Source organism: Varroa jacobsoni, unplaced genomic scaffold (assembly GCF_002532875.2).
Source record: "Varroa jacobsoni isolate VJ856 unplaced genomic scaffold, vjacob_1.0 scaffold_120, whole genome shotgun sequence".
NCBI lineage: Eukaryota > Metazoa > Arthropoda > Arachnida > Mesostigmata > Varroidae > Varroa > Varroa jacobsoni.
This window is the reverse complement of record NW_019213022.1, coordinates 318,746-344,455: the sequence shown is the minus strand read 5'-3', so window position 1 is coordinate 344,455 and position 25,710 is coordinate 318,746. Positions and strand designations below refer to the sequence as shown.

Below are 25,710 nucleotides of genomic sequence, written 5' to 3'. Positions count from 1 at the left end.
ATATATAACAGATATTTGTGGTTCGAGCCACTTAGAGCTAGCTGACCTGTAAAAAAAAAATAAAAAAAAAGCTTCGGAATGAATGGATCTTGATGTAATGATAAATATTCATTTTGGCAACCTTCTTACATTTAGCTGTACACTTTTTGACACAACGTAATGTTGGTCCTGTGAAAAACTAGGCTTTGTGATGCGGCGCGTCCGTCATCAAGTGACAGAGATCAGTAAACAGCAGTCCTGAGCGCGATTCTGCATGTGGTACGATAACTGCTACTAGAACATAACCACTATATTATAGGCATAGATCTTTGTAGAGATAAAACTAAGCCGATCGCCTCACACGCATCTCTGTTGAGAACAATTCAGTATCTGAGGGATGTTAGATGTCGCAACAGGACAGCCCAATACGCTTGGTGTCTTGGTGGGTCTGGTGACACCAACAAATCGCCCGGTGGAAGCGATTCGTCGTCGCTTGGGCTAAACGTTTACTTAGATTAAATCAATGACAGCAGTTCCAGTGGCCGCAGACAGAGCAACAGGTACAATTAAAACCCCAAAAAATAACTATGCTCATCACAATACAGTGAGTAGTTCAGTAAAATAGTCTACCGTAATTATACAAATAGCGCTACCAAAGGCGAAATGGTTGGATGCCAGCAGCACTGGCCATTCCATAATATTTATTATTATTATGATGGGAAGTGAGCCGATTTGTGAGACCACGGAAGAACGAGAAAATGCTAGATAACTGTTTGTTAGTGTTTCGTCGGGGCTAGCAATCAACACCTAAGATTAGATGGCACTGCAACTGCTAGCTCGCCGTTGCTGCCGTTATTTCGTTTAAAGCCGAAAATAAGCCTAACTATTTCAAAATGGAATGTGAAACGACGGGCCTATTACATTAGATTATATACCCTGTTAAGTGAACGCCAGTATAAGTGGCGCTTTATTAAATACGATCTAACCTATAGTACTCCGAGAGCACGCACCGAATTCGAAGAGTTATGTGTTGCGTTCGCCCATCAATTCACACATCAGTCAAGGGCGAAAACCTTCACTAGAGTTCCTCTCTGTTCTAATTCCCTTGGATCACTGCCAATGATCACCGTTCGGTAACGAGTACAAATAAGGGAAAATAAGTAAATTAATTCGAGAAGAGTCAGAGTGGAAACGAGAAAGGGAGAGAGGAGAGAAGGAAACGATCCGGCAAAAGTGAACGAAGAAAAAAATTTTAATGGTTCCCTATAGGAACGTCCCACGACGTATCTAATCGATAAGTTTGTATTCAACGAAGCGCGCGGGATAACGATGTTAATAGTAACAGCGGACTGTTTATGAGTGAGTGTGCGTACGGAAACGCATCGCCAGTGGCAAGCAAGAAGGGAGAGGGCCGTTAAGAATATCCTTCAACCCTATTTTTGATTTTTGACATAGATAGTCTTAGTATCGTTTGATAATGAGATGGCCATTCACTTCATGGGATCATAGTACGTTACCTTCGTGTTGCTGCTAGGCACAAACTAGCTACTCTTATCGATTGCTGTTCTGTTGTCTGTCCTGTAGAAGGTAAATATATGATTGATTTGTTCTGCCAGCGTACCACCTAACGTTTGGCTATGTTTGCGTTCGTCCTTCTGTCGTGTTCGCCTTTCCGTCCGTGTGCTGTCGCGTTCTCCCTTTAAAGAAGCCTTTATTGTTTTATGGCGAGTCGTTCGCACGCACGCCAATCGGCTTGCCGCTGTTGATGTCTGTACCAGCATATCTTTTTTAGTCTCAGTCTATTGCACCCTCGTTCTTTTCCTAATTCTATCGTGGACTCCTCCTTTCCCCATCTGGGCCTGTTTCGCATTGCAGACATGGACCGATCACTGAGACTGTGAGCTGGGGCAAGGCTCGTCTCAACCTGGGCGGTTATCTTCGACGGCTCCGGCATTCCCTAGAGGAGCAAACGGAATGGTGAGCTACGTTCGTTCTGCAGTTTCCTGCGATCGCCTTTGCGCACTCGGTCGTTCGCTTTGCTACGATCGGCTTCTTTTTCGACTTCGTCGCCGTCGTAGTCTCCTTGCGTTGCTCCTATCTTCGTAGCCAAGACAAAGGGAGGCAGGAAAAGGACGAAGAGACAAAAAAAAAAGGCCGACTTGCCACCCCTCACCAGCTCCCCTCCCAGCCCATTCAGACCCACCACGGCCACCCTCTAGCCTAGTCACCTCCTTTCCTTTGGTCTTTGTGCTGTTTTCTCCCTTCCCACTACTCCAGCGCTCCTCAATTGGCTCTTCCATTGCTTACTACTGGCGCCGCCTCTACGGCTACCACAGCCGCTTTTACCACCGGTATTACAGCCAGCGCAGTTACCACCTAGACCAGTCCTTCTAGGTCTACCATGCACAGTCCCAGGTAGGGGGTACTCACCAGTAAATGTCTAGCGCTGCGTGATATCCCCCAACGCCAATAAAAGGACGGCAGCAATGAGGACGACAGCGGTAGTCTGAGCGAAGTTGTCTGTCTCTGCGCGTAGCGCTAGCTAGGGGGAAGAAAACAGCGAAACGACAGACACCTACACACACACACACAAATAGCCTATTCTTGCATTGCACTGGGGTCCGATATTCGTAACTTCACCCCTAAGAAACGCCCGAGCACCCCCACGCGCGTTGATGACGCGCAGTACATATGGAAGTGAACTGAAAGACGAAAAGAGAGGAACGCAGCGAGAGACATTGCCAGGTCCGGTGCCAGCAACGCGCTTGGGCTCGATTCAAGTACGCTGCAAGACGTAGCGACCTTACCACTGTCGGTTTCCGAGAGTTCCTTCAAAACCCCCATTCGCCTTGTCGCGTTAACGGCCTCCTCTTGCCATTCTAACCATAGGAATTGCTCTCTTGCCGCTCCTTGAGGAGAAGAAGGAGGAGGAGGAGGAGGCGCGGGCGGGGGGTAGAATCTCTCCATTGTCTTCTTCTGTTCGTCTCGAATTCCTCCACATAACCCGACTATATGTCCATGTGGTTATGAGAGGCCGGCCAACTCCTCTTGCTGATAAAGCGTCTGTACTTTTGTCGGTTGTGCGGCTTCTTTATGAACACAGGAACTGCGAATTTCGCGATAGGCTGACGAAGTCTCGTAAGCAGAACGTCTTCGGTCGTTACTGCAGTTATGTAAAGGGAGATTATAGCGGGTAGAGAAAACGAGTATAATATTCTAGAATGCGGTTGAAGCAAGAAAGGATGGTGGAGAAAATGGGATAAAATTGTGTGAAGAAGCGATCGAGGGAAGCGGAGGCAAGGAGAGAAACAGGGATTCCAGTGGGTGAGTGAATGTATGGGATGCGAACTTGTTCAATCCCAGGCGGGGACCTCTGGTAGTTGGTCGTTGCGGTTAGGCATTGTTCGCGTCAGCGTGTTCGAGCGAAGCAGGGACGACCGCACTCGATTCGCTTTACGACAGGTGACGAGTCAATGTACGAGAGAAAACTCGAGCTGTTTGAATGAGCAGCGCTGCACGCAGGGCTGTATGCAGCTATATCATGACAAAATAGCCACCTTACTATATAGCAGCGCTATATATTTTAGTTATTTTTTATGCTACTTTGATGCTTTTACCGAACTTGGCTTGCAGTTAGTTAGTAACGAGATAGGGGCAGGGCAGGTAGTCAATGGCACATTGCCTACGAGGGCCAGTGGATGATCGGCTGGTTGAATTGCAGCTATGTATTTACACTTAGTTGAAGTGTGTTGCATGATAATATCATACAGCTACAAAGAGAAGATAACAACATAATGGTTTCTATGTATTACCATGGGAGAATGAGCCTTGAGGAAAGGTAGGCGCCGAAACTTAGGCGAACGAGTGAGACAGATGCAACTGCGAAACTATTGGGAGATGTATTTCTAATATTGCAACATTTATTGCAATGCTGCAGGATAAAGGGGATTGCAAAGGGGAGCCAGCAGGTGGGGGAAAGTAAAAATGAGCGAGAGGAATGGAGTGACGCAGGAGCGAGGGGAAGTGGGGATCGAGGTGGGAAGGGGTAAGAAAGAATTGACGTCATTCGTGGTGATGATTACTGTGCATGTAGGATGTGAACGCCGTATTAATCGACATGATGAGGGTTGTACTATATTACTATATACTATTGACGCTATATAAATACAGTAACATATATGGTTAAACAGGTTTTCTTCATTAGTATGGTTACGTGCTACCGAGCATTTCTTGTTGTGATATTAAGTATATATTTGTTCCAGCATTTGAACGTAACACGAATGTCAGGACTACGTCTTGCAAAGACATATTTACAGGCCCACAAAAGCAAAGTGGCACGCTTTAACGTGAACTAATAGTGAGGCAGCTTGAAATTCCGCAACGTACTTTCACAAGTCTTCGCCGACAATTTCGTCTGTCTCTAATGTCTTTTAATAATAGAAGGTAACCGAACAGTATTCGTAGGGATTGACTGACCTGTTGATACGTTCCAGAAATTGACCCTTCGTTTCCACAATGCGTACCACTACAACCACAACGTACCATCTGTTCCACTAATCCTATTACTTGAATATTTAGCTGCATACGTTTATTTTTTCTTCTAAGAAGAAGTTTCAATCAAATTTTTGTTTTTTTAGGTTTCTCATTGTATTTCTATTCAGGTTCTCCTTCTGTGGTTATTCGGTTGTCATCGAGCTAGTTGCCAGTCGAAAATGTGTTATGCCAAAGAAATATGCTGTAGTTCATAGTGTCTGAATATCGCTCGAGTTGCAAATGGGGTCGACCTATTATACAGTGGGCGTCAATGCTGACTAGTCCTTCTATTCCCGGTGGTCCGCTAAGCGTTCGAGCTCCTTGTCTCTCCTGCTTTTTCGATCCTACAGAGAGGTTTATATTAAGGCGACGCCGATATAGAGGTTCTTGGAATTAGCCAGCGCTAACTCTGCATATGTTCGACCGATGCGGAATCCGCGATAGCGGGCTATACGCTAGGGGTACAACCGAGACCACAGAAACAGTCGTGTTCTCTCTCTGTCTCGCACCACTGTTATGATCTGCGTTTGAAGGAGTCGCCTGGCAACCGGCCTGATGCTACACAAACTTTTCACCTTCCATGACCGTAAAGGCCGTTCAGCAGAATATAAAGCTAGAAGCGTATGTGAATCTAGTCCGGACCAGATGAACAGGGTGTCACACTGCTATAGGGAAATGCATACGTATGCACTGACTTGAAAGGGCGCTAAAGTGATAACAATAACGAATATTATAGGGCAATAGTCTATCGATGATCTCCAACCATTTTGGGCAGTCGATCTCATAAATGTGATGTGGCAGAAAACTATATATAGGGTCGTTTTATGTGGCTGCATTGTTCAGTATTGAAACTGATCGCTCCCGGGATATCTTTAAGTAATACAAATACTCTAAAGAATCGACACTTTGTTCTGTAACTGAGCTTTGTACATATGCAAATTACATTGGGAATAACGTGTTAAAACTTGTTCGCGAACAGGCTGAAATTATAGCCCAGTTCAACATGGTAATATACAGAGATCAACCTTCATTACGACGATTACAGTTCGTAGCGTAATAGCATATTTAAAAAGCCTTAGTCTTCCAGCAATGCCAGATCATCGTGCGAGGTCATATATGTCTTATAATACAATTGCAACATACGCTGAAGCTTCTGATCAACGTTGACCATACGCAAATGTTGCTTTAAGCCCCTGCAAATATTTCATTATTTACCACTTTGTTGATTATTGACGAAGATTTGGCCTATGTCAGGTAGATAAGCTTCCTGAATTACACTTCTAGACGCGTCTAGCCGCGACTAACGCTTGAAACGTTTTGACGACAAAATGTCAATAGTCTTGCAAGCAAAAGGTAGAAAGATCGAAAACGTACGAGTAAATCGCGAATACCGCCTATAGTAATATATAGAAAGCGTGATTCTAGTACAGGCAGAGAGATCGGGTTCGGTAATTGTTAGACAATATCGTGCTGCGTCGGATCCGTTGATTTGCTGATGATGCCGTCAGAAGCCAATCGAAGAGGATCGATCGTTTCACGCGCGGAACGGAGTTATTATAGGGTCGTTCTGTCAGTTAAAGGGTGAAATTTCGACTCGTTGAATGGCCTCTAACAATAAGAAAACGTTAGGGCTACGTTTGACTTTAAATTAGCTAACGTCGTTATTGTTGAAGTTTGCAAAATAACTTAAATAGCCAATTCGTTTGCCGGTCTCTTTCTTCCTCCCCCGCCCTCTCTTTTTCTGTCTCTCGCAACCGTTTATTATTTTAGCATGAGCTGTGAGATTCAGGTAGGGTTCTTCCCTGTAAAACCGGTGAATGTTTGCATTATACGTAGATCTATATGCCTAATGCAGGTAACTTCATTCACGCGCGTTGCATGACCAATACTACTCTGTATCGGCTGGACCACATGTAGTATAGCGCCAGTGAAAGGCAGGCCAGCAGAGACGGGAGGGACCAAGTCGAAAGGCCCGGTTCGGGAATGAAAAACGTGTCCGTTGTTTGAAGAGAGAGCCTCCATCCCTACGCCAGCTCTTGTACTGGTTCTGCTGTGTCTCGTCTGTTGCTGCTGCTGCCGCTATTGTTACTGAACAACTGGTGTGGTTGAATTTTGCGGTGGCAACGATAGCTCGAAGTGTAGGCAAGCTAGTGTAAAATGATTGTCTGTGCATTATAGGTGCCCTTGTGAATCTTCCTGTACAGGGTTGCCGCTGCAGAACGGTTGTGTCAGCCATTGGCAGGATCTACGGCCGCAATAGATGTGGACTGCACAGGGTCGGCAGTTGACTATGTGTGTCGGTGAGCGTGAGGGGGCGTTGGCGATATATTACTGCCAACATCTCTGTCTTGTTGTGTCCTTCGTTCGTTCGTTCGTTCGTTCGTTTTTCAACAGAGTAAAACAGAGCAGCAGCGTTCGTCGCAATACTCGTATATATAGACCGGCCATATAGAGTGAGATTGACTGTAGCTGTGTGCGTCTGTCGTGTACATCCCATCTAGTCCCTCTGGTCCCTTTGGCGGCATCAGCGGCAGCCATGGCGTCGACGAGTGCAGCAGCGACGGGTGGAGACCGGCCAAACAGCCGGTTGGGATTCTGTCTCGACCATCTGGAGGAAACTGCGCCACGACCGCCGTCGCGGCCATTGCTAGTACTTCAGTTGCAGTCGACGACGACGACGAAGTAGAGACACAGGGAAAGCGCTATATAGAGAGCAGACTGCGAAGTGGACTCTAGGGTATTCAGCATCATAAACCCGTTTGCTTGCTTTCTAAGCCAGCCTCGATGTATATGAGGTGCGCGAGGGGATACATCAATAGAGATGGACGGAGCCGGCAGTAGCACAGAGCCAACACGAACCGCGCGAACACAAAACCGCTAGTGCGCTAGCGATGCTACCGCTACGACTATGGCTGCCAGTGCGCTTCCAATCGCTATACGAAGTTTTCTATATGTCTATGCCATGGAAGTAATACAGCCGATTCATGGAGTCGATAGATCGCTCGCTGTGCGAATCGAGTCAGCACAGTATTTTAGGCCAACTTAGTAAGAGGTGTAAGGACGCGAAAAGGAAGCAGCCAGCCAGCCTGCCTGCCTGAGCTGGGCATGGATTCGATGGATGAGTGGGGTGAATGTTTCAGAAGTACACGAGAATAGCGGGTAGCAAAAGGGACCGCTACAGGCCGTCCGAAAGGATGTAGGGACTTCTCTGTGGTTATAAGAGGTGGCAACTGTAATAGCAGTCGGCGGTCGTACCGAAGGGGGGAAGGTGACCGCGAAGCAAGAGTACTACTCGTGTTCTACGCGAGTGACATGATCAAATTGGCGTCATTCTATTGCTGTCGTGAAGGCGCGGAAGGCTTGCTGGTCCTTCGCTCCTGCCAGAAGCTTTTCTTTTCCGAAGGCAAAGACCAGCACTGGTCGTAGTTTGCTGCAAGATGAGATCGGGGAAGCAACGGACCCGTCGGCCTTAGTCCACATACTTGAAGTCCGCTTACGCCACCGCTTGCTTTTACGCTCTCAGTATAAATGCAACCAACGGACTGATATGCTATGGATGTGCTGTTTGTGGGTGCTTAGGTATACATACATTTGTACATCTGTGGGTGTTTTTTGCGACTGACCCATGTCATTCGTTGAACACCCATTCGGATTTATTCGCCTTTTCAATGGCAGGCCAGTAAGTTCGCTACTATATAAGCTTTCACCCATAAAAAATATGAAGCACGACATGACAGCAGCGTGTACGTGCTGTGTCCTTCCTTGCTTCCGTTCCAGCGACTACTATAGCTGATATTGATAATGCGAGGTAGGTTTCCCAAAGAGAGATTTCTGAAAAGGAAGATTATGCTTCCTCACTTCTTCCGTCACGCGCGGTGAGTGTTAGATCGTGAAGGAAGTTATGACCTGCGTGGCGGTGTGGGAGTCTTGGATGGAAGGAGTTCGGGGGCTCGAGTGGAAGGGGTATCGTCAGCTGCAAGAGATAGGATACTAGGTCCTGAACGCAGCGCGTTATCGTGCTCGAATGCCTATAAAGTCGCTCATGAGCTTTACCGAGAAAGCAAAGCTCATTTTACCTTGTAAGCATAAGGCTAGCATAAGCTCAGAGTCTAGTGCGACGAAGCTCATAGCGGTGGAAATTTTTAAGCTGTTGCATCCATTCACCTGCAGTCTTCTATTGGTCCATCCAGTTTTTTTTTTCTTTAGGCTGAATTCCTACCGGGATAGTTGCGTCCTTTGTGCAATGATATTTCTTTACAATGTTCTGGAGTAGAATGAGGTGCGGAGCGCGTGCTAAAACAAGTCGTTGCTTCTATATATTTTTGTGCGGTTAAGCATGATAAAAAAAGAAGACAAGGCAGGTTTGGCATTGTAAGTTTCTGCCTATTCCTTCTGGGTGGAAACTTTTACAGATTACGAAACTGTGAGGGGCCTAACTACTTACCGGGAAGTTTCTCGTTAAGCTTCTTGCTGGTTCGGGCAAACAAGACTTGGCCTAGGATTTTCATATCATTGTGCTGTTGCATTTATCCCTTACATCGCTATACGCAGAAAGAAATGGGAGTCTGTTGAAATGTCCAGATAGGGCTTTAGGTGCGCACGCTAGCTGAAGGCGCCCAGATGGCTGCGACCTATTTACGACTGCGTCAACAAACGACCGAATATAGAAGACATCGATACTGCGATAGAGAAAAAACTGCATGTTGCGTTTATGCACAGTGACTGGAACCTCATATAAATTAGATCTGGGTCGTTATGGTCGCCTTATAGCCGTATGTCAGCTTGCACCAGGCTCGAAGGACGCGCGCAACGCTCAATTGGAACAGTTTTAGTATTATGAGTAAGACCTATTTCAGGAGTGACAAGCAAGTTATAGTTACTATAGCATTTGGCAGCCTGCAACTTGTTGTTTTATCCAAACGATGCTGCGAAATAGTAAGAAAGACAAAAACATCGTAGATATTCGTGTATACCAATGGATGAATTTGAGATGTTCGCAAACATCTGCCAGAGTAGGTCAACCTAATAGGTCTACTCAATATGTAGGATTGCTATAACTACGTGGTATAGGTAATTGATTTCATGTATAGGGTATGTAATAATTGATTTGCTATGCGTTGTTTTCATGATGCCTTCTTTTAGGATGAACGACTAAGGCTAGCGACGGTCGTAGTCGGCAGTCGCCTGGAACCGGGGAGTCGCTCGAGCGCGCTCTCAAGCCGGTGAGCTTGAGTTGACGCCAGAGCTTAAGAACCAACCAGGCACCGGTCATCGGCGGAGCCATCAGCTAACAGGATGACGACGCGGTTTGTTACCATGTGGCCCCAACGGTTGTTGCGGCTGCTGCTTGTGGTGGCCTGTACGACATCCATCTGCTCCTCAGCTAGAAGAGGTTAGTTACATAGTAATTGAGTTGCTAAGGTTATTTAGGTCAAAGTTTTACGCTACAGCGTGAAGCGGTGAAAAAGACGAATGTGCCCAACTTCTTCGGGAAAACGTGGCGTTAACTTGACTAACGGGTAAGACTTACTACTGTAGTGCTTGTCCCAGGTGAATACGTGGTTTTTGTGGTTGACCGAACGCGTCTCATCGGCAACAGCAGGATCTCGAACGCCATGTTAGGTTTGCATATTGGTATTTCAGTAGTTATCATTGTGAAATCACATGTCAAGTCCACTGAATTCGACGAGTTCTGTGTGAAGCAATTGCATAGGGTCGATGTAGTAACATCAGTCAGTGGCTCGAGAAAAGGAACATCCTATGTTCAATGATAGGTTTGGTTCACTATAACTACTGGCGTGAGTCTTTCAAGACTGCAAAGAGATAAAAGAAAAGAAATGGTCAGTGAAAGAGACATACAGGACAGGCCCCACCATTCAGGCTATCGAGCTTTTCCCAAGAACAGATGATATGTAAGGGGACAGCCATTCGGTCGTCGTCGTCGTCGTCGTCGTCGGAGTTTCCTTCGAGCCTCTTATCGCGCTCGCAACTCCCCTGGGGTTGCACTTTGCCTCACTGTCGTTTCCTCCCACATTCGAGTTCATCATCAGTGAAGCGCTTCTTAATTTGTGACACAATTCTGCTTGGCCTTCTGTGAAGGAGCAAGCCACCATCGCCGAACAAGTCCCATAGCTTGAGTCGGACGCACACATAGTGGACCTACACCGGGCAAGCCCTTCTCAACCTGTGGTGCCAGGAGTGCAGGTTGATGGTGTCCTGTAATGCCGCTATTCCATGGATTAAGAGTTAAGCCTTAAAGTAGACGGGAAAAGTGAGCTTCCTTCGACAATTGAAGCAAGTAATCAGCGTCGCGCTGACTTCTCTCTCTGTCGCTCATTCATCGTCCACAAACCAGTAACGCTTTGCCAAGCAGCCGCTCCGTCATTTTGTAAGCATAGAATAACCTGCCCCTTCTTGGGACGGCGGTCAATCTGGTCCCAAATTTGTTGTTGAAGATTGCGCCTTGCTCCTCTTCGTCGTCCATACGTTGCCAAACGCCAACTCCAATTTCACCACTTGTCCTCGTTTAACCAACAATGTCAGTTGCCAGCTGCAAGCGGTGGCCTCAAAGCCAGGTTGTTGGCCCTTAGATCCTACTTTGGTTTTAATCCCACCGACCAACTTAGCCGAGAAGTGGTGCGCAATCGGCGTGCATAACTGAGGATTCAATGCTTCGGACTGCTGGCGCTGCTAGGACTTCTCCAATCTAGAATAGTCAGAACTTCTCGGATCGCTTCCCGAGCTTGGATTTCTTAGGTACATAATCGAACGGCGCAAGTGAAGCGACGGTAAGAGCGAGTGAATCAGAGAAATATAAAGATAGGGATAGAAATGTGCGAGAAAGGTGCTCTATACAGAGGCTCGGAGAGAGAGACAGAGAGGAGGGAGAGAGAGAGAGAGAGAGAGAGAGAGAGAGAGTGCAAAAGACACTTTGTTAGTTTTAGTTTAGCTGGCCAGTCAGGAGAAGTTCCTCGTCTTTCTTGGATCTTTGTGCAATCATGGAAGCACGGGTATGATAGTGGCTGCACGAAACGGTGCGCCTGCCCTTTTCGCCAATCACTTTTCTTAAAGTTGCTCCAACTAGAGACCCAATCGGCGCTCGCGATTGCCACCCATTTGGGGATCTTTGGCGCCTTATTGGCCGGAAATGGAACCGCGGCCGAGTGTGAAATGCGCTCATTGGTGGCCAAGAAGTACTTCACTAGCTGAGTTGGTGGAACTGCCGGGAGTGCTACGGCATCGGGCGGCAATAACGCTTCTGAATAGAAGCTACTCGTTCGTGGCCGCTATTCCCAGTTTTCCTCTGAGAGCTTTTAGCTTACTGTGGCGACCGCCCATTTGCGTACTGCCTCTTGCTTCCTGGTGAGCACAAGCTGCATCTGTCCCAGTCGCCGCATCAATGTTCAGGTTAGCGTCTAGATCGCTGCCGTTGGTGCTAGTGTAAGGAAAAAGAGATGCAAGCAAAATTCTCAAATCGAAGCAGACCACGTGCAAAAATCCATTCAATGCAACGCTCTCTGACAGTTTCCCAGTCGACAATTTGCTTATGTTTATACATTTCTATCAGACCAGGTCAACGCAGGGCAGGCACTTGAGGTATTAGGTCAGCCAGGCCAGTATGCAAACTTAATGGTATCTGGTTTGTGATTCACCAATCTTTAAGTAGCCACCCATATATGGCTTCGAGTGATGGCATAGTAGCTTTTGTCGTCACTGAAGGCGTAGCCGTAGCCCTTGTACTTATCATTGACTTAACTGTTTTTTCCAAGAAATACACAAAGAGGCATACAGGATCGAGCGTGTCTAAGCCTAACGCATGTAAGCAAAGCATACGCGGCGAGCCCTTTCAAGTTCGATTACGCTGTCTCTGGAGATCAGGGTGTCTTCAGAAATCATTTAATTGTAGCCACCAGAAATACAATTATGTTGCGATCTGATTTGTACAGCATGATTGATTTTTACAAACGCACTTCTCGTTTTCACTCTTTGACCTATCTATATTCCACTTCTGTCTCGTTCCCCACCAGTTAAATTGGTTGTACCCAGATGTTTCATAAATGGACGGTACGACCCCTATTGCGAAGTGTTACAGTGCGACGACCGCGCCAGATAACGGCAGCGCTGTAGCCAGAGTTGCCTGTGTGGGTCGCACTGATTCCAGAGAGATCCGACTATTAGACGATCAACGATCGACGGTCCTTACAGGGGCGGCCGTTTCCAGAAGGGTAGCTCGCGCAGGTAGGCGGCCTGCAGCCAACAACTACAACGAATCGAATCAAATCTGACGCCATTTTAGAACAACGGTGAAAAGGCTATGTAGACAACGGGACTGGGACGGCCTCTATGGCAATGGCGATTCGAGCCGCAACAGAATCGACGACGTCGGCGGCGGTGGCGATCGGTGTTGAACGAACGAAACCGTTGCAAATGACAGTGGCGGAGATACCGCGGTGGTGACGGAAACGTCGCTAGATTTTGAACGACGCAAGCGAACTGCACAGAAGGTGCAAAAGTTCACCCCCCGGCTCAGTGCGAAAAAGTAATTAGTCACAACGCAATAAGGAGGAAAAACAAACAACCAGGCAGAGAGTGAACGGAAAAGAAAGAGAGCAACGGCGCGAAACGCCATTCAACTTTGATCTATGAGAGGACAAAAAATGGCAAAGGTAAAACAACAATGAACACTGGCCATCACAGAGTGGTTACACACAAAGGCAGACAATTAAACAACAACTCAAGCTAACATTTTGGCAATGTGTTATCCACTTTTCATATATATATATATCGTTTTGGATAATGATAAATTTTATTAGCCAACAAGATTGCTCTTGTTTCGATACGGTACAATAACCATTACGATCGTATCTATATCTGAAGGTACACTATAGGATTAAGGCCGTCATTGCTTCATTTTGCTGACAGTCATATTGTGTGTTTTCATAATCATTTACGAGCTAATTCACTCTGTATCTAATGTTAGTAGTTTTTGCTGCTAGCTTTGCAAAGATTCTCCTCGCGTTTTAACATAAATCAATCGGTGAACAATCAGCGGGTGTCAGTCGTCAATGAAATCGCATTATTTTTTGTCGAACGTACCCAACTTAAACTTGCGTAGCTCAACGTAACTTGCAGCTGCCACTATATAATTGGATGCAGTCCGTCAGATTTAAACACAGCATCCAGACTAAGGTAGAAGCTAAAATCCACGCATTTTTCAACATTTACAGTGGGTATCAGTAAAACAGCAAAGATAATCTGTGTTCTTTCGCATCTGATGTCTACTCAGCTGAAACTGGGCTTTTTTTTTTTTTTTTTTCTGTATATAGGGATCGGCTAATTTTGTATATAGGGATAAGCTAGCGGCGTCGCGCGTATATAAGCTAGTTTCTATTTGGATAGTTGTTCGTTCAACAATAGCCAATGCTGACCAAGTATTGTCTGCTTTGAAACGCCTGCCGCAAGCCGCCGACGGAAACGTGGCAAATTATGTACACTATGTATTCTGTAAGCTATAGTCACAGTTTAGCCCCAATGGCCATTTTGGGCATTGATGTACATTTTAGTGTTTTACGATTTATAAACACGAACGATAATATTACGACTACAGGTACTATTATTATCGCTAATAAAGTAATGGTAGAATTAGGTTCAATGATTTTTGCTTGAAGCATCGCTTCGTGCACGTCTAGGCCAAAAAGATTCGAGATATCACATTGTATAGAAAGCCGAGTGAACACAGATGTGGCCTGCTACACAGATGTAAATTCCGGCATCGTTCGTAAGGACGAACCAGAGGCACGCAGGATGCCGGCTGCAACGGCCATTGCCACCGCATTTTTTCTGCCTAAGGAATACTTGTGGCAAGTAGGCTAGTCGTTAGCTGCCGTATGCCGTTATGCTATAACCACAAAAATTACACGTCTCGATGGGAAAAACTTTGTCCCTACGATGCGGCAAGTTGTTGTTAATCACGTTATTCTATTGTTCTTAATATCTTTCTTAACCGTGCTGATGTTTGTTTATCTGATAATGAGATCCGTTCTGCAAGGGCCATTGCTGGCTTTATTTTTTACTGCATGCATGTTTAGTATTATTTCTACATCTATCTCATGTAATTTTTTTGTTATTCTCGTTTTTCTAGCTGGAGATCTCTGTAAGTATACTTCTCTACGAAGTTGTATCTGAACCTGATATATATATATATATCTAAATTCCTACTATATACGCTTTCATGTTAAAAATTCCATCCAGAGGACAAACTCTTAACATACTGAGAATAGTTTTTCTCGCCGTATGACAATGGAGATGAAAATACCTTTCAGACCATTCCTGAATGTTTTTTTTTAAGTAAATTTCTAATTCCGCCAAATAATTTGCAGGTAGATAATATCTTAATAGAAAACAAAAAAATTTTTTGTTTTTTTCCTGAAAGGAACGTTTGCCTTCTTTAGTCGAAGTATCGGAAATTTCCTTTACATAAAGCGAGATGAATAAAAATACGATAAACACCTACGAAGCTTTTCTATGTTATGGAAAAGCAAAAAAATTTAGTCTGATAGGTGTTTCCTTCAGTGAATTCCTTGCTGGAAAGTCTGTACAGAGGAATGCGTTAATCGCCAACGCTTGAAGTTCTGAACGGAGTGGTATCGCGACCCTCAATGCAGACTGCTTTATTGTCCGACCAATGGCCTGGTTTAGGATATTTGAATCATCATATATTCGCAATAAACAAAATTTCCTAAGGAGACAATTCCTTAAAAGGACTTTGCCCTCAAGTACTAAGTTTCATTCTTGGTACCAATCGAAATCTCTCAATGAGCTGGCCTTTTTTTCACGTTTAAATCTAAGCTTTTCAAGTCGATAACGTTGTTGAGGGGACAAATATTCAGTATTTTATTTAAAGGGAAACCGATCGTGAGTAAAAATGCAATAGGGGCCCTAAAGCTAAAATAAGAATCTGAGGTGAGAAGTGCAACGATTCCTACGGTAAATATTCCAAGGACATTCTTAACCAAAACTGTAGTTTCAGAAGCAGAGTAACTGGGCCAGCTGATTCTATCGCCCACAACAACAATTAAAAGTCTACCGACTTTGTTGATATTCATCGCTGAGGCAGCAGCCAGCTGTTGACCGTACCCGCGTACTTTTCGAAAATAAGACGGATTCATTCAAAATGTCTTCCTGTTGTAGTACTACAGCGGTTCTAAATACATCGATTATTATTGTTATAAATGGAAAATGGAAACTTCTATTCGTTTCGAGGCAAAGCTTTGCTTAGAAAGTTGACTGTCCGCGAACTCGATTAACGTACGTGCCTCGTCGACCGACCACCAGCTTTGTTTATATACGTTGTTGAAACGTCGGCCGAGGGCTGGCCTTATTCATGTGCGTCCTGAAAATAAAGACAACTAACGTACGTCGTCGAGACGTCGGCCGATCGTATTCCTGTATGTCCCAGAAAAAAAAAGTCAATCCAACCAACATTTAAAAAACTCGCCCCGTTACAAAAGTGTAAATTCAAACCGCAAACTCAGTGATTATTATTACCGTCATTACTATCCAAACTGAAATATCTGAAACTGAAACTGAAATTAACGCTCCGAAAATAGAAGATATTCACAGAGCGTTAACGGGCGCTGACGTATAGAGGAGAGCGACCCATCTACCTGCAAAACATAGAAGATATTCCGTATAGAATGCATGTTAAAAAAAACCTAAGCTCGTATCACTGCGTTCACTCGCTGACAGATATGCAGCGCTTGCGTACGTTGCTTCCATTGGATATAGCATAAAGTTGAGTAGTTTGGCTACACTGAGAGAATGAACTTCAGTAAATGAGTGAGTGAGTAAGATATATGGCAATCACTGGCGGCTAGTCGCGCCCAAGTAGGTATCATTGCAGTGACAAGCTTGTGAGATGAGAGTTGTGCTTCTCGTAGCCTCGTCGTTGTGAGACAAAGTCGCTTCGCTATGGGACAGTGTCATGCGCGTCCTCTGCCGATACGGCCAATGCCTGCAAAAAAGCAGGCGACGCGAGGCACCAGCACGGGGCGTCGGGAGGACGTAAAAAACCACCGGCCAAATCACCATGGCAGCATTTCGTATTGGGAACATTTTTGTCACAATCCCACCGGCGTCTCCTTACTTATGCTTTGGTTCCCTTCTTGAACCAATTGCGCACACCGTCTCCCAGTCTCACCGAATGGGGCCCGTCGTAACGTTCTCTTATAAAGGGTTTCGTGGTAACCACAGAAGTGGGGTTGGCGACGTGTATTATTAGGAGTGGTAAGGGGTTTGAGAGCCAAGGTGGTGTTGGTAATAGTCGTAGAAGGGGATCATCGGACGAAACGATTCGTGGTCGCCTTCATTTCTTCCTACTACTACTGCTGCTGCTGTTGCCCACCCACATGAGGGCTACGGCTGGGGAGTCTTTTTAGTCGGCATATGGGTACGGGCGAAAAGGACGGCGGAAGGGGCAAAGGAAGGCAGGGCTAGTGAGAAGGGGCCACTGCATAGAGCAGAAGCGGAACAGCAGCAAATCTCGCTATGGTAGCTGCCGCTGCTTCTACGGGGCGAACGGCCGCGGTTGCCCTCGCCTCGACCACGTTCTGGATGGAGGCATTTTTATCGTCCTCGGATATTTGCCATTCGCCATCGCTAACCGTAATGAGGATGGAATTAGCGAATAAATGAGCCGAGACGAGCCGCTCTTCGTTGCTGCTATCGGCGCGACTCGTGTTGGGAGGCTTCAGCGACCAAACCCCCTTTTCCAATTCGACGAAAAACGCGCGCATCAGTACCAGAATGGCTAGCCGAACTCAATGCGCTCTCCCTCGCCGGCGTTCCTTTGCTGTTTCGTCCTCAAGTTTACAAGCGGGCACTTTGACACTACTTGTGAGTGGGTAGATAGGTCGGTGTTCAGTGTGGTGCTGGCCACTTAGTACCCGACAAGTCCGCGTGCTCCCCTTGCTCGATGAACGTTCTGGGAAGAGCCCCATCGTCGTGCTAAATTCGTCCCAATTTTACTTGCGGGCTGGACAATTTTACTCCGGACTAGCCTGCCGGAAGACCTTTAGAGTTAGACTCAAGGAAGAGCGTTCGTACGAAACGAGTACAACCGCCTGACTTGTTCGACTAGCCAGCAAGAAAAGGAATGCCCGTAAGCACCAGCAGAAGAAGGAGACCCTGCGTTGGCAGGGGTAGAAGAAGTAGTGACAAGGTTTCGGGAAGCAGTACAAGGAGGCTGTGCCGTTAAAAACTCATCTGGCCCCACGGATCTCCGTCTAAGGACGTCTGACCTCCCAGCTATACATGCTGACGTATGTGGATAATCCTGTTCGTAGAACAGGTTCAATCTGAGCTATCTTGACGGGGCCGACCAGTCTGCCGGCAATCTTGAGGAATCTTGAGCTTACAAGGGAGACATAAAGCAGAACAAAACGGGAGGGACGAGGCTTCTTAGGAAAAACAGTGGACGTATACTAGACACTACTTCGGCTAAGAATGATATCCATTTGGAACTAGAGAAGCGATCGTCGAGCTCCAACTTTTGAATTGGGAGGCAGTGAGGGCGCACCGCAGTAACTGTGTATGGACGTGTGTATACTTCTTATTGGAAGAATGCACTTCGCCGAGTTGCAATGACAAAGCTTGGGTTAGAGTAGTGGAGTTTAGTCGGGTCCTACAGCCGTGCGTTCCCATCGGGTCGAACTCTTCCGGGCTATGGCCGGGGCCATTACTGCACTTTGGCTGCTGCTGCTCCGCAGCTACACGGCTATGAGATAAGGACGCCGCAGCTGATAAGGCCCGACTAAATGATTGCCACTGCTGATTCGTGGTGTTATCATATAAGAACATATTGGAAGGGATTAGTGCGCACGGCTGGAAGGAGTAAGAATGACTGCACGGCTGGTAGGGGACGACAAAGGGCAAGTGAACCTAAGGCGAATTCAAATGGTGTCAGAAAAGAAAGGGATTCACACGACTACTACTACTACTACTACTGCTGCTAAGCGCCGGCCATTTTGTGTCAGATAGGCAGGCGTATTTCGTATAAGTGGAATCTGTGCTGTTTTTGGGTAGCTGCTAGTGCAGTCGTTCGAACAGACGAAAAAGCGATTTTCTCTAAATTTACAAAGTGACCATCGTCTCGCTGGTAGCGGTGGTGGACAAAGAACTATACAAAGAAACAAAGCAATGGACCAGCGAAACGGGAGAGATTTGTGCTTCATTGAAGCTAAACTCCGGCTTCGAAAGATCTTCTTTTTGCCGAACGAAACAGGGCGACGTGCAGACGAAATAAAGGCTCAGGGGACGTTATTTCTCGCAGCAAGCTTCGCAGGTAACGGTAGAGTTGTAGATAGCCATGAACTAAATTGGCCGAAGAAGAATTTTTCGGACGAAAGCAGAGAAAAAAGGTTTCGTTTCCACAGGCTGATAAAGGTCGATAGAGAAGGTTTAGTTTGCAACTAAAATCTTTTCGCTTGGTTGACTTTTCTCCTTCGGCTAACCAATCAACGTTTATATCGGGTTAGTATACTCTGCAAGTCTTATACGATCGTATTACATTATTGTTTCGAGGCACAGATGCATTTCAGATTATAGATTACTACTTCCAGTTACTGGCTTGCTTCGGGCGCCGGTAAGTGCCAGGGAGTCCTGTATAGTTTATAGAGGTTTGAGAGACGGGAGGGGTAAGGCTCGCAGCGGTACGAATCGGGGGGCGTATGCTAATATCGACACGAAGTCAGATCTACGATGATACGCACAATAAATCCCAGCTTTGATACAGAATGAGCGTCAGTGCAACCATTCGAACGGGATCGCTAGCGGCGGATAACTGGAAGAATGAATCCCGCTCACAGCAGCGACAATAGTAATAGGGCAGCGTTACAGCGCACATCGGGGGGTAGTCAGCAAGACCGTCTCAGGGGTAAGCTTATGTGCTAGGACTGAACGAAACGCTTCGTTGTGCTACGCCCCATCGATTTTAGCTCGCCTGCTTGAAGCGCCCGAAACGCGCGAGTTATTTCAAAAAGCCAAGAAATCATGGGGTGCCTAAATAAAGCAGAGGTGGTGGTGGTGGCGGCGGCGGCCGTGGGCACTCAGGCGCTCCGATAGCTACAGGTGGACGAACGAGCTGGCCGACGGGCCAGTGGGTTCGCAGAGCGGTCTATTCATTTGTGAGTCACTATCTCAAGTGAAATTTCAAGTGCAGTATTTCGCTTGTGTTGTCATTCACCCCGGTCTATTTCTGTTTCCTTTCCCTCCTTTCTCTCTTGTACCTTCTAGTCTTCCTTTAGCTCCATTTCAATGCGACCAACGCCACTACAGCCAACCAGTTGTGCCCACAACGGGTGTTAATGCTCTTACTTGTTATTGGGTTAGTTTGCCCATTAGGTTTTGTGGAGTTGCCTCCGCCGCAATGGTCATTTTTTTCCTTCCGTTTGTAGCCGGAGTCAGCGGTACATTTAAATTTCTCTGTAACAGGGAAGGCAGACGCGATTGATGAAGATGGGAAATACCAGAGGTCGTATGGGGAATGAGGCTTGAGGGTTCTTCTTCTGGGAGGGAGGGGGGTGAGAGAGGCAAGCGTCAGTGCGCGTTGGCGGGCTGGGGAAAATTTGTATGTGGAGAAAGAACGCACACGCAGCGAAACATTGGCGCTCGGTAGCGCTGGAGTGGCGAACAAGCAGATTCGTTGATCTAGGGCAATGGCAGTACTGTCGGTTTCCTTTAGGACTTGCCCTGACTTGGACTATGTCTGGTACCTGATTGGCTTCGTTAGTCCTCGGAGACTAAGGCGGAAGTAAGACCGCCTCCATTCGCCGCTTGATTCCCGACCGGTTTAGCGCGCCAGGCGGGTCAGGCAGCCGGGCAGATGCTGCTGCTGCCGTTGGGTCTGATACGGAACGAATCGTAAGAACTGTTTTGGTCTTGACTCGACCCTTTCGTCTCTTGAGTCCCATGGGAGCGTGCTATTGCCGAACAGGAATACCGTGATGTGGGTGTAGATGCGTAGGCCGGGGAGTGGCAGGCGTACAAGAATAAGGCGCAATATAAAGTGGATTCCGTTGGTCGCTCTCTCGGTCGTCTGCAGTGGCTGAGAAGCTGCACGTTTCCGAAACTTTTAGCTCTTGGCTCGACCAGGCAACGCGAGAGTCCTCCGACAGTTCGGTGACGGCGGTCTGCGTCAGTCGTACTCGTTTTGGAGGCATAGTGAGCCAGGACAGTGGCGAGATACCCAGGGGACGCTTTGGCCTCATAGATGGATTACAGTGACAAGACGGGCCAACGGGTCAGAGATGGTTGGCAGTGGAGACGCCGCATCAACTGCATCGGTGTCGTAACCTACGCTTCACGGAACGGGATACCGCTGGTACAGCTGAAGGCACAGGGTACGGGGCAAATGGCGATTTGGTTTTATGCTTAGCCAACTGTGCGAAGCGGTACCGCAGTCTTTCGTAAATGTTTAGTGGGGGCCCCATTCTTCCGTATTTCAAGTGGAAATCGGCCACCGGAAGCGACCAAAGCATAGCAAGTATACCGTCGCTTCTCCAAGAAAAAGTAGAGCGTCCAGTGGCGGGCATAGGTCACGTAAATAAGACTTGTGGCACGAATACTCTTTTTCGATTCGTCTACCCTTTCTGGTGCCCGAACTTCTGCTATGGCCTCTGGATACGCCTAATTCAATGCTAAAATCATGCACTGACTTTACATTGCTGCTGGAAGTGACCTTGACCCATTGGTTAGTCTATAATAAACAGCGGAGCAAGGAGTAAGCCGCAGTCCTTATTGGTACCATACTTGTAAGAGATTATCCGATAGTTCGCGATAGTCATAAATTCCTTTGCGAAAAAAACGCATTTAGCCGATAAGTGACATGAAAACTCATTACTTGCAGATGTTGAGACTTAAAAGTTTAAACTTAGAGGATATAAGTGAATTCGTAGGAATATATATACACTTGATCACGACAAAAGCTTGGGTTCGGTACCAATAAGAAAACAAGCTATAGGTAAAAAAAAATCTTTTTTTTTTTTTTCGTTTTATAGCCGTCCTGTATTAATCATCTGGTATTGCTTGGATATCCTCAGCAAAAGTACTCTCAGAACTGGGTCGGTGTCTAACAAATCCTAGTGTCGGCCCGCCGTGGGTCGGAGTACCGATGGTCACAAGTGCTGTGATTAGTAAAGCATATCTTAATACGTTTGATAAATCTAGCTCAGCGACCAGTGGTGTGCGTGTTAAATCGGAAAAGCTGTTACCGATGCGATGCTATGTGTTATATAGAGCTAGATTGAGGAGAATGGAGCAGCGGCATGTGGAAAAGGAAACTATGGTCTTATGGAGCGACTACCTCGATGCCAAGTTGAACCAACGCTAGTCCCGTTAGTTTGCGCGCCCTTCTTTTGGCATCAAATTGTCGTTTCGGCCATTTGTCGTGCCTTCGCAAATCTACGCTCGTCTACAAAACGATGCATGCAGCGCCGACGCGAAACAAGCAAAAGGAAGCTAGAATGTTACAACCGCTCGGAGAGGGAACTCTAAAGATCTTTCTCTGAAGATGCAGGAGAGAGTGAATATTAAAGGTAAAGAGTCTGGTCTATGTAGAGCGCAAAAGCTAGAGAAGAAGAGTGAAAAAGAGGCAAGCACTATAAGAGGCAGGTTTAAGCCGACACACCCAATAGTTTCGATCGCGCGAAGCCTAGGGCTGAGATTTCTTGTTGGGGACCATCTCGGTGTCTATGTCGTACGACGAGCGGGGCGATACGACCTGCTGGGCATCACATGACTAAGAGTTCGGCTGAGCCATGGAGCCTCACCGCTATTTCGCTGCTGACCCATAGTTTGGGACAAATCCAGCTTAGGATTCTGCGTGAAACAGGCCTGTTTTATTCAGCTAGCAGCTCGATAGCGCTGGCTTAGGTTGCGCTGTTCGCCATCGTCCGATAACGGTCGTCTCGTTTTTACGAAGAGTGCCACGGGACTAGTCATTATGGGCAGGCCAAAGCTTATAGGCTCTGTGGCAAGGTAAAATAATTGAACAAATTAGCCGTCCTTATACTTGTATGATACATAGCATTTAGATGGTGAAGACTTTAGAACAAAATCTACAGGAGTATGGCGACCAGCTGTTCCGTTTGACTTCAATGACTATCTTGCTGTTGTCAAATTACCGCGAGAACATAAGGTTGACTTAGCTACGGCATTAAAAGCTACGTGGGCGATATTGACAGAATTAAGAATGGTCGGGCTAATTTCGCGGCTGGGAAGTTTTAGCGGGCCTCCATTCAAACAAAACACGTGTTTGTTGATCGGGTGACTGACTACTCTACAATATAAACAAAATCAATGTCTGTTTAGAGAAGAATTGCGTAGAAGTCAACGAGTATCTCAATTTGTAACAGTGAAGAACCCATTAGCATCATGAGGCAACGATATTATGGACACTCAAAGATTGTGTTGTCATCTGCCATAATATGTATTCATGTACGGATACATTTTGCAAGGCATCGTCGTCGTCATATGAGTGTCACCATAGCTGAAACTATTGATTTGCATTGAACACGAGATCATTTGTCCGAGGCATCGCAGGAAAAGAGAGAGTAACAGAAATGGCTGGCGCTTAGGGATATGATCGTGTTCTGTCCTTGTGTGAGAATACATGCGACGTGCGTCACTGATTCCCTCAAGGATTACGCCTGCTGCTGTCACAGAAGGGGCATTTGTTATTATTCCTGTTGTCGTTTTCGCTTCTGAAGCGTCTGAAGGAACCGATGTTGCCGATTCTGCTACTGCTGATCGAATGAGCACATTGAATGTCTTTTCTCTACCAGTTCGTCCTTTTTCGGAGCCTCCCCCTAAAAATGCTCCCTCATTCTTTCTCGATCGAAAGGGATTTGCCTCTCGGCGGTGGCAGTGGAAAAGGCGGCCTCGATAGTGACAGCCTTAGCAGTAGCGTTGTACAACGGCGAAGAAGGGTGACGCCAAGTTTGTTCCGATTTTGTCGGATCCGATTGGATCCTATTTTTTCGTTGAGGAAACAGCAATGAAAGCGGAGACTGTCGAACTTGGTCGCCTAGGGCGCCTCCAGCCTGATTATGAGCTTGCAGCAGTGGCAGCTGCAGCAGCAACGGTAATTGACGCTGCGTTGATCGAACTGTTATTCCACTTAACAACTCGACGGTACAGCGAAGTCCTAGTCTCTCCGCACACACAGACCCACACCGACCTCCACACCCAGCTGGTCACAAACATCAATGACTAGAAATGATACAATATTGAGCCTGTGTCAAGCTGACAACTAGAAAAAAAGAGGCTCTGTGTACACTATGCTCGTCCGCCATCGCTGACGTATCGCCTGTAGCTGGCGGTTGCCAGTTGCGGTCAACGTTGGCCTGCTTTGATCTGTCCTATCTGACAGAGCTGAACAATCTGTTTGGATTTGTGCAGACACTATCGTCGTCTCGAATCGGGTAATCTGGCCGCCGAAGACAAACAGCAATATCATGTTTGAAACAAGAATTAACAAGGGGGAAAAGATTGACTGCATGCCGGGATTCGGCAAAGTAACAACAACAGGCTTGTAACAAGATTCAGTAGACGAAAAAAAGAACAAATAACAATAGCGGATAAAAAGTAAACGAAGTGCGACTACATAGCCAGTCGGGCAGCGAAAACAGGAAAAAATCAACATTACGCAAAATGTATGACTATTAATACTACTTCTTTCATTGGGATTTAAGAAAAAGACCAGAAAAAGCAAGCGTGATTAAACATATTGCAGTCCAAAGCCGCCAAGTTCAAAGCCCTTGCTGCTCATACACGAGATACGCTTTTAATGTCTTGGGTGATTATTATTATTACATTATTATGTTGTTAATTTCGCTACCTTTCCTACTGTTTCTATTAGCAAAACGAAAAATTGGGTTGATCAGAAAGGTTACTGTAATAGCTGAGGTAGACGACTCATGTCGCGTCCATAATATGTCCAGCCTACTATACACTTTTGTAGATTACATGGTGGCATAGACGTACACGCAGAGAAACACATGCTAACCACAGTTGCGGCTTGCAGCGTGTGTGATACATACACGAATACCGTATATTTAGTCCACTAAGACGTACGGCTTCAGACCAAAACCAAATGGCGGCGGGGTTTCATGTACACAGTCACAATACCTTTATTGATCCTTCTCCATAATAGAAGGCGATGGAATGATCACTGCTGTCAAGGGAGAAAGGTGCATGATACAAGGAAACGTTCGTGGTAACTTGTTTAAATTACTTGTCCCGCTCTCTTGTTACCGATTCTTATTGTCATTGTAGTTCAATGCTGTTTCTATTGCTGTGGGTTCGACGTGAACTGGTTTAATCGAACAAGTCCCCCCGAGGGGAACTCCTTTACTTCAACTATGCAGTCTCTGCAATCCACTCGCGCTATGTTGCCGTACCTTGACTGTGGGCCTGGACGACAGACGACTCGGCTCCTGGCGTCGCTACAGCTGCTGACACACTGTAATTGGGTCATGTTTATGGTCCTGCTACCAATATCGCGGCTAGCCGTCGTCGTTTAATTGGGTGACTGTCTGTCACGACGTCTAAATGGCTTTTTGGCAACCAACTGTTTAGACTTCAGATTCGAACAACCCCATACTTACGTATATTATCTTGGCTTCCAATTAATCCAAAAAGAACTGATATATGCGGCCTCGATGAGGGCCTGAATCGGTGGCCGACAGTAGACTAAACAGGTTCGACCCATCTCGCGGCCCACTGCCAAATTAATCATTGTACCGTGGAGTAGGAATTAGCTACCGTAAGTATTGTCAGATGCCCGCGTTTTCGTCAGTAGATATCACGCATTTATAAAAGTGTATTAGATTTGTTCCGTTCAATTCAATTGTCTTGTCGCTTAGCTCACAATACTATACATACACAATTCATATGCTTAACTAATCCACTCTCCAGCGTCGCCTTTCGCCTATATATGTATGTATATAGAAAAGGAGAGAGGGGAAGGTTAGCTTATTTTCATATTCTTTCGGGGCTACTTTTCCACATGAGTGAAATGATAACAAGCAAAAGATTCTAAAGATTCTCTGCCTCACTAGCGCGCCTGGACAGACAGCCAGGTTGATTTGAACTCGTCCGAGACAAGGGAGCCATGGGGTAGTACAACTACCCCACTTGATA

The 25,710-nt window shown here is 46.3% G+C and overlaps 1 protein-coding gene across 6 annotated transcripts in view; it reads left to right on the top strand.

Moving 5' to 3' along the window:
* Positions 1–25,710, top strand: part of LOC111266806 (latrophilin Cirl) — a 263,176-nt gene that overhangs the window by 105,638 nt on the left and 131,828 nt on the right. For all 6 annotated transcript variants that reach the window (XM_022844624.2, XM_086971117.1, XM_022844610.2 and 3 more), the window contains one exon: positions 9,655–9,904. In XM_022844624.2, the coding sequence (XP_022700359.1) occupies positions 9,808–9,904 (97 nt within the window). In that variant the 5' untranslated portion in view covers positions 9,655–9,807. The remainder of the gene's footprint in view (positions 1–9,654; positions 9,905–25,710) is intronic.